General features: G+C 44.3%; 1 protein-coding gene across 1 annotated transcript; it reads right to left on the bottom strand.

Annotated features, from left to right (window-relative positions):
- Positions 1 to 553: 553 nt before the first annotated feature.
- On the bottom strand, positions 554 to 3,637 carry LOC123172146 (uncharacterized protein KIAA0930 homolog). Its single transcript, XM_044589166.1, has 5 exons — positions 3,513 to 3,637; positions 2,122 to 2,228; positions 1,175 to 1,292; positions 1,018 to 1,092; positions 554 to 837 (listed from the first exon to the last, which is right to left on the bottom strand). The coding sequence occupies exons 1-5, from the start codon at positions 3,609 to 3,611 to the stop codon at positions 670 to 672; spliced, it is 567 nt and encodes a 188-aa protein (XP_044445101.1). The 5' UTR covers positions 3,612 to 3,637; the 3' UTR covers positions 554 to 669.
- Positions 3,638 to 9,462: the final 5,825 nt, after the last annotated feature.

The raw sequence follows: 9,462 nt of genomic DNA, 5'->3' as shown, positions 1-9,462 counted from the left end.
TACTAGGAAAAGGCCTACTAATGGCGCACCTAATTTGGCTATTAATGGCGCATTAGTGGTGCGCCATTAGTAGCACGCCATTAGTATATTTTACTAATGGCGCACCACTGTTGCGCCATTAGTATACCAAATACTAATGGCGCACCCCAGATGCGCCATTAGTATATACAACAGTGCGCCATTAGTATGCCTCCCAGGGGGCCATCTATACCCAGGTGCTTTGGCATACTAATGGCGCACCACAACTGGATGCGCCATTAGTAACTTCGGCATACTAATGGCGCACTGTTTAGTGATGCGCCATTAGTATCCTCTGGCATACTAATGGCGCACTATGATGTGATGCGCCATTAGTATGAATATTAGTTTTTTTTTAATTTTTTGTTTTTTGCACAGGTTACAAAATGTATAATTGGACAAAATATAGACAGCACACATCAACAACAGATTCATCGAATACAATAGAAGATTAGTCTCTGAATACAATTCATCATTTTAGTCTCCAAATACAATTCATCATATTAGTCTCCGAATTGAAAAGACCGAACAAACATAGAACATTATATTACAAGTCTCGAGACCGCGAGTTTGTCTTCACATTACAAGTCGATATCGATCATCTAAACTACCATCACATAGAAGAGAGCTGCGGTCATCACGATGAAACCTTCATTTAGGAAGAGAGTGAACCTTTGGTGGGTTCTCTCCACTGCTCCCAGAGTTGATCCCAGATTGTATATTTGAACCGACATTGCTTGATTCGCTTTCTTCAGGAAATGCTGCCCCATCATGCGCATTGAGAATCACACAATAGCAGTGTTCTGGGTCTGACAAAACCTGCTCAAATTTACAAGATCACTTTACTCTTTATGGTTAACTTAGAAAGTATATGGTCAAAGCCATCTGAAGGAAAACCACGGAACATCAGTGATAAAACCGCAGGCATCTACAATATTTGCAAAGTATTGCCAGAACACAATGTTATGTAATTTTTGGGAGAAGTAAATCAGAACTCACCACAGCATCAAAAGGATCATCGAAGTCATCAACTGAGAAATAAATGTTCGGATATGCAGGTACTGTCTCTACAGCCTATTAAAGGGATGTGAGTTACGACAGATTATTTATATTGAAAGGCAGTCTCTCTGAAAAGATGATGCCAGAAAAAAATTACCTTTCTTTGATCAAGGCGGAAATTTACACGGCTAGGGGATGCATATACAATTTTTGAAACCTTGTAAATTGGAGGCAACCGCTTGCTTTTGTCTGCACGATTGCGAAGATTGCTGATACTGTGGAAGTAGATTAGAAGAAGCACATAACCAACCATTAAATATTACTGAGGGGAGTTATGAAAAAAAAGGTTTTGTTGTGCATGACAATTGATACTACTGGCACTCTAAGATTTGTGAGTCCCTTAACATTCCAGGGCAAACTCAAGCTGAAAGATAAATTTGTGGTCACAAATTGTTCAGCCAGCTAATGAAAAAAGTGTGATTGTACCAACAACCCAGACCCGTTTCGCAACATTTAGTTGAAACAGAGAATGCTGTTTCAATACGGAATTAGATGACATGACAATCATTATTTGCCAACCGTCTCAGATTTTGATAAAGGGTGAGAAACTATGAACCAAAAATCTGGGGAGTTCTTTAACTGACTATAGCTAACAGATCAAAAGTGTTGTATTAATATAAGGATTTACTTCATTTAGCACCCCGTTGCCATTGGCGATCTGCCAAGACGCGATGAAGATAGTAAACACGAAGGCTTGGAGAAGAAGAGGAATAACTGAGAGTAGGAGGCTAATTGGTAGATTTCTCTCAATTTGTTCAGCTTAACCATTCTCTAGGTACAGACTGGCTTATATAGCCTACAGCTCAACACAAGGCCACATCGATGCTGAACACACACACACACTCTGCACCACCGTTATTACACCTCTTCTATACGGTGGCGCCTCCTGAATATATGTCTCAACTCCAGTGTCTCGCACACCAGCCATAACACCTCAATAGATCACCCAAAAAGGTTTGCAGTTGTTCTTATGCATAGTTATAGCTAATTGTTCAGAGCATACAAAGCTTGTAAGATCTTAGCAGAAGTGCCACAGAAACATACCTGCACAATGCCACTGTGACAGTATATGACGTGTGAGCGACTAAATTCAAATAGAAGGAACGTTCCCAATCAACCTCAGTTGAATTAGCATTTATGAGCTTTTCAAGCTGGCAATTGCAAAAAAGGAGCATATTTAGCCCAGTAATTCAAGGGAACATAATTGTTCCCATCATGGGTTCTCCAACTAACACTATGTTATGTTAACTAGATAAGACATAAAAGAACACCGATAAGGATTTCCCATTGTCACTAGTTTTAAAAATTACACCTCCCAAATATGAAAATTACTGTATTGAGTGTTCATCTGTTCATGCATACAAAGTTAAAAATGGTAAGGGATCTAACATTGTCGTCATGCAACTCACAGATAAAATTTTCCAGTACTGTATGTTCATTACAGTTATACATATGAAAATTGCGTAGCATGTACCCAAAAAAGGCTCCTTCGGCAATTAAGGACAACAAATTAGAATAATTTTTCTATATATATATATGGTTAATGAAATAAAACAATGGGAACATTTTCCCTTACTTAAAAAAGCAGTTTATTTTAACAATAACTACAAAAACTGTTAGCTGAACTGAATACAGAGCATACTTGTTATGGTTGCAACCAAATTAACTCAACACTAGAGAACATACAAATAAAAAAAAGTGAAGAAAGAATGAATAAATTTTATAAAATTTTCTTGAATCTACACTACCAAGGAAGCCTAAAGAATTGGCCAAAAAAATCTTTAGTAAAGTGGATTTAGTGTACAAGCTGGGACAAAAAAAAAAGAAGAGAGAAAATAATTCATTATGGCAACAGCAACCGACTGGGACAACCTGAAATACTGCTAGTAACAAGCTGGTCCACCGACTGTTCGACCAATTGCAGAACAAATGAAGTTTCATGGCCTGGTGCATTAACACTAAGAATTTCATGAGCCTATTGCAAAGCATTGAAAGCAGCCCTGTCGAAAATGTAACGTGGTGCATATCCTACACATACACACAGTTTCCAGCATTCCACAGAAACAACTCCATACCATACGTGGTGCAGTAATAAAACATATGCACAGCGGCAATACTGGGCCAAACAGAGTGGGATGCTAAGTTGACACTGCAGCTGCAAAACCAACAACGCTGCTCGAAATTATCACATGGAACTAACAACACCCATCACTTAGTCCTCGGTAAGTGTTGTTTTCTCCCAATTCTATAACCTGCCACAGCAAGCACGTACGGACCACCAACTGTTCGACAGATTGCTTCGGCCAAATCCAGCCACAAAACTCCCTTCCACTCCACAGATCAAACCCACGGAGGCGCAAACTCGAATCCAATACCACGCATGCCCGCTCAATCGGCAGCTAAAACGAAGCAGGAAACGGGAAGGATCGGCTTACTGTCTGCTGCATGAAGTAGCCCTTGGTGGCGGGGTTGACCTCGGCCTGCAGGCCCGGGTTGTTCGCCGGCGCCTCCTTGGCCCCCGACGACGTCGACATGGTGGAGGCGGCGAACGCGGCCGGGTAGGACCGGCGAGCCCGGGCGAACCCCTGCACCTGCAGAACCCCGATCAGAAACCGTGAGCGCGAGTGCGAGAAGCGCGACGATCTAGTATATCAGTTCGCCCGGAGACCTTGGGCTGGGCGAGGCGGGGGGCGCACGGCGCGGAGGCGGAGGCGAACCGGCGGAGGGCGCAGGAGGAGAGGAGGGCGGAGCGGAGTGTGGCGGCGGCCATGGCAGAGCGGTACGGCGGGGTTATTTAGGGGAGAAGAGGATAGAAAAGACGCACTAGTTACTAATGGCGCACCTTCAGATGGTGCGCCATTAGTATGTTTGGACAGGCGCACTAGTTAAATTTTTTTTTTTACTAATGGCGCACCCTGGGCCAGGTGCGCCATTACTAGTTACAACTAGTAATGGCGCACTGTGTCTGGATGCGCCATTAGTATGTTTGGACAGGCGCACTAGTTAATTTTTTTTATACTAATGGCGCACCCTGGGACAGGTGCGCCATTACTAGTTACAACTAGTAATGGCGCACTGTGTCTGGATGCGCCATTAGTATGTTTGGACAGGCGCACTAGTTAAATTTTTTTTTAATACTAATGGCGCACCCTGGGCCAGGTGCGCCATTACTAGTTACAACTAGTAATGGCGCACTGTGTCTGGATGCACCATTAGTATGTTTGGACAGGCGCACTAGTTAAATTTTTTTTTGATACTAATGTCGCACCCTGCGCTTGGTGCGCCATTAGTAGTTTCAACTCTAATGGCGTATCAGAAGGTGGTGCGTCATTAGTATATAATAATGGCGCACCGCTTGTCTGGTGCGCCATTAGTGTCAATCCCATCTATAGCCCTTTTTCTAGTAGTGTTATTTTCATTATGATTGGGGAGTGCGGCATCATTCAAAAAAGTAGGATCTGAACGAACTGAAATGCAAACCACCACCAGCCTGGAACGAAGAAGTACTCCTCCCCCCTACCCACCTGGAGCCTAGCCCTCTACCACAACAATATAATCATTTCCTTAATTAGCTTTAAGATCTGTAATATATCTACTTGTGGGTGTTGGAAATACGAGCAATTACCGTATGATTTTATTAACAGATATACTAGATAAAGCACGACTAGTATAGCAGTGATAAAACAAGTCATGCAATTTGAGAAAGAGAAGGTAAACAACATCTTCATATATGAACTGTAACTAAACACATCTAGAGCAGACAGTATAGCAAGTTGCATATATGAAACAGAGTCTAACATATCTAGGGCAAACACTAGAACAAGGAACTGTAGCAGGGCCTCTAATAGAAAGAGGAAGAACGCATACGGGACAGCAGTAGCAGAAGCGCTGGACTTAGGGTCGGTGTCCTCGCCAGCCATGTCGTCGAGGAGGTTGTCGACGTCGGGGAAGTAGTCGTCGGAGTCCGGGGCGTCCGTGACGAAGAAGTCAGTAGTCGCGCGAAGCGCTCCCCAAAAACCTTGTCACCCTTCTCCCTTACAGGACTCAAAGAGGTGCGGTTTCGGAGGCCTACTGTCCCGACCTGCGGTGCACGCCGCAAGCCAGGAAGAACATGTAGGAGATATGCCCTAGAGGCAATAATAAATGTTATTGATTATCTCCCTGTTCATAATTATGTTTATGTTCCATGCTATAACTGCTGTGGTTCCCGAGCCCGTATATCCATAAAGGCTCTGGGGAGAACCCATATGCACGTATGGAATAATAAACGGTAAAATGTATTCCTAGTCGTGCCTCTAAGACTAGCTCAAGTGTTGCATGATGATTATGTTTTCCCAATCATGGGCATGTCTATGCCAAGCAACTTTGAGGGCACAATGTCACGAAGGACATTTGTGTTGAATTGACCCGAATTGATGTTATGCTATGAGATACATTCGTCACAAGTTAATGGTTCATAACACAGAGATAGTTAATGTTTGCATAATTCCTTAGACCATGAGAGTATCGAGTTTCTTCATGCTTGCTTCATGAACTTTGGGGTTTGTTAAACGTCATCCGTAACTGGATGGCTATTACGGCGGCCTACGGGTTCATGGAAAAGTGTGTCAAGTAACTTGATAGCTCAAGATTGAGATTTGCTCCTCCGAAGATGGAGAGATATCTCTGGGCCCTCTCGGTGTTACGGTATCCATCATCGTCTGGCCAGACACTTTGTGATTTGATCACGGGGATGCCGGAACACGATAACGAGAAACGAGAACAATACCGGTAACGAGGTAAGTAGCATAGTGACAAGTTGTTGATCCACGGGAATGCCAACATGTCTCACCTCGGGTATTTGTAACATATCGCGAAGCAACAGGAATAGCACACGGCAACTGGAGGTTCACTCGAATATTTATTTGTGTGGGTATAGGGGTCAATATGGGTGTCCACGGCTCCGATGTTGATCATTGATCGGAAAGGGTTCCAGTCATGTCTATACTTCACCGAACCTGTAGGGTCACACGCTTAAGGGTCATCATCTATCTGCTGAATACTAGACAAGGAGTCTGAGAGAAAATCACCGAAAAAGTTTCGGACACCGAAAAGTTTCGGACAGCGGAAAAGTTCCGCAGAGAGAGGTCACCGGATGAGTTTCGGTGAAACCGAAAAAGTTGTTTCGGGGTATGCCATTAAGTCAAAATGGTTTTGTCACATGCCTGATAATTCTTGGAGGGTGCCAGAATCATTCTGGAAACTTTTTGGAATTTTCAGAAATAAAAATCGAAAATGTTTCGGAGCTGCCGGTACCGCTTTGGCAGTTTTTCGCAGATGAAATTCACTAATCTGAAATTGTTTCAGAACGAATCCAAAATCATTTTAGTGGGTACTGGAATTATTCTAAGACCCACAGAAATATTTTCGGATTTAGTGGACGCGAAAAATTGTCTTCATGAATGGTGAAAACGCATTCTTGTTTGCTTTTCGCAGATGAAAATCACTAAACCGAAATTGTTTCGGAACGCGTTGAAAATTATTTTAGTGGGTACTGGAAATGTTCTGAGCCCACATAAATATTTTCAGTTCGAACGGACGCTGAAAAATGCTGTCATGAATAGTGAAAGTGCTTTTTGCTTGGCTTCTTGGAGAAGCCACCTTGAGGGCCTTTTTGTTATTTCCCCCCTTGGCTTCTTGGAGAAGCCACCCTTGGGCTTGGCCTATAAATAGGGGTGGAGGGGGTGCCTAAAGGATCATTCCTTCTCACATACAAGTGCCATGCATGATCTGGCTTCTCTCTCCCTCCAGGCGAAATAGTTTCGTAGAGCCGAAAGGCTGTCTAGGTTCCGGTGGGAACTAGTTCTGGACGGCGAAGCCCTGCCGGATAGATGACACCGTATGTGTGCAACTCTGTAGAGATATTGTAGTTTCGGTCTTAGTTCGTGAGTGCCTCCCGAAGGGCTGTCCGTGTGACCGTCCGAGTTTCGAAGGTCCTCCCGAAGGGCTGTCCGAGTGACCGTTCGAGTTTCGAAGGTCCTCCCGAAGGGCTGTCCGCGACACCGTCCGGGGGGCTGTTCGACCGCCTCCTGGAGGGCTGTCTGAGGAGCAGATGAGGGTATACATCCTCGCGGTTGGGAGGTTGTAAATCCTAGCTGCGGGGATCTGCACCGCCGATCGTCATCGACTCTACTTCCCGCTGCGCTACCAGTCGGTAACGAAAAAGATCAAACCATGTATGCAGTCTCCATAGTGGTCCTGGGCTGGTGCGTAGGTCGGAAATTTTTTGTTTTCTGTCGCGTTACCCTACAGTGGCATCATGAGCCAGGCTATGCGTAGATGCCGGTTGCGATCTAGAATACATAGAGATGTATGGGTATTGCATAATATAATTTTGGAGTGGATGAGATCTATTGCTGAAAATTATTTATGCGGGTGACAGATGAAATCTGTTACCCGACGTTCTTGTTGCAATGTGGGACTAAACTTTAGTTCCACCTCTTGCCTTGCACGAATGGGCTGCGTGAGCCTCTAGGATTTATTAGGAATTTCTGAAACTGCTATTGGGCTAGACCCAAAATAGACAAAATTCCAGCAATCCCCCACCAGATCCCAGAGTGTCGTGGAATTGTCACGGCAGATGTCCTGGTGTGAGGACTTGGTCGTGAGGCCAACGCATCTATGTGGTAACTTGAGAGGGGTTGATCGGAATCGAGAAACGCAACACAAGACAAGGGTTTAGACAGCTTCGGGCCCCGGGAAACATCATCCGGTAATAACCCTACATGTTGTTTGTGGCTAGGTCACATTATGCTCATGAGGGAGTCGCCGTCTCTCCGGCTCTCCTATTTATGTCTAGAATTAAGATTATTTTCCTCTCCCTCTTGGGGTGCCCTGGCCCTCCTTATATAAGTTGGAGGGGCGGGTTACATGACTAGTCCTAGTAGGATTAGGATTACTCTATTACAAGTGGAGTCCTAGTCTTGCTTCCTTTGTAGGAGAATATTCCTTATGCCTTTCATCTTAAGCCGGCCCACCATAACATGAGCCGGCCTTCTGGGCCTTGGGCTTATTCCTCTATCTGACCCGCCGTCGGGGCCATCCGTGAGTCACCAGGCTCGTGAGTCATCAGACCAGTGAGCCAGTGACCCGCCAGACTCGTAAGTCGCCAATCCTCCGGCGGGTTACCAATGAAACGCCAAGTTCCAGCCGGGTCATATATCCGGCCGGGTCATACTGCGGGGTATATCCCCGACATTAGCCCCCAGTTTAGCTTGGATTTATCCATGGTAAACTTATACTGCAAAATAAACACAAGAACAAATTTGACAGGTTGTGCTCCAGTTTAGAAGTTTTCCTGAGCCGGCACCTGATCATCCTTAAGTCCTTGTCATTTCCTCCTGGATGCGTGTCCATGATATCATAGCAAATCTCCTTTATCAGATATGTTCAAACTTTGCCAAAAAAATCTGGGCACTTCTTTTGAAAAATCCGGGTCAATAGGTCAGCTTCATAATCTATTTGCTGACATTGGTTTCCTGATCTTCAGTCGGCTTAAAGATGTAGAACTTGCCGAGTTATAATTTCCAATATCTCCGGGTTATAAAAAACTGATGATTCCGGTCATGATTGTTATAGATGCCGGGTCATGATTGTTGCCAACGCCGGGTCACACAATTGATCTTCCTGGTTTGCTCAAAACTGAGAATTTGAAGATGTTCCTCCATTATATTCATATCACCTGTAGCCCCCAAGTCTTAAGAAGGGATCGTAGTAACAGCTTAAGACTTGCTTCAATATAAATGTTGCAACCTTGAAGAAATCCGGGTTGTTCATCTCAGTCACTAGTCATAAACTGGATATTCCACATATGTAGCCCCCAAGTGCCGGGTTGTCATGCTTGCAATAACCTGGGACTTGTAATTGCCTTATGCTCATAAAAACTTCCACCAGTGTAGCCCCCAAGGGCCGGGTCATTATGCGATAATGAGTAGGGACTTTGTGGATATGATTATGTAGATTTGAACAGCAACTTGTAGCCCCCAAGGGCCGGCTCAGCAAGACAATACTGAGCTGGGACTTTATATATACTTCATTGAAAATAACCTCATATGATGTAACCCCACCATGGGGCTTGAACCCACGTCCACAAGGTTAAGAGTCTTGTCCTTTACCAACTGAGCAATGAACCCTTCAATATAATGGATTAAGATTTGTGTACCTTGAATTTTTGATAGGAGCAATTGGTAGCCCCCAAGGGCTGGCTCATTATGATATGATGAGTCGGGTCTTCAATAAGGTCAGCAAAAAATGACTTTGCATTAGCCCCCAAGTGCCATGGTGCATGCTGGCAGTGACATGGGACTTGCATATTTGATGTAATCTCAACTTAAATAATGTAGTCCC

The sequence above is a fragment of the Triticum aestivum genome, unplaced genomic scaffold, assembly GCF_018294505.1.
Source record: "Triticum aestivum cultivar Chinese Spring unplaced genomic scaffold, IWGSC CS RefSeq v2.1 scaffold14333, whole genome shotgun sequence".
In the NCBI taxonomy this organism is placed as follows: domain Eukaryota; kingdom Viridiplantae; phylum Streptophyta; class Magnoliopsida; order Poales; family Poaceae; genus Triticum; species Triticum aestivum.
This window is presented reverse-complemented; position numbering and strand designations above follow the sequence as displayed.

Coding starts and splice junctions, on each gene's coding strand:
- LOC123172146 (XM_044589166.1), bottom strand. CDS start 3,611: ATGTCGACGTCGTCGGGGGCCAAGGAGGCGCCGGCGAACAACCCGGGC. Junction 1,093..1,174: donor TCCGCCTTGATCAAAGAAAG/GTAATTTTTTTC, acceptor TCCCTTTAATAG/GCTGTAGAGACAGTACCTGC. Junction 838..1,017: donor ATGATCCTTTTGATGCTGTG/GTGAGTTCTGAT, acceptor AAATTTGAGCAG/GTTTTGTCAGACCCAGAACA.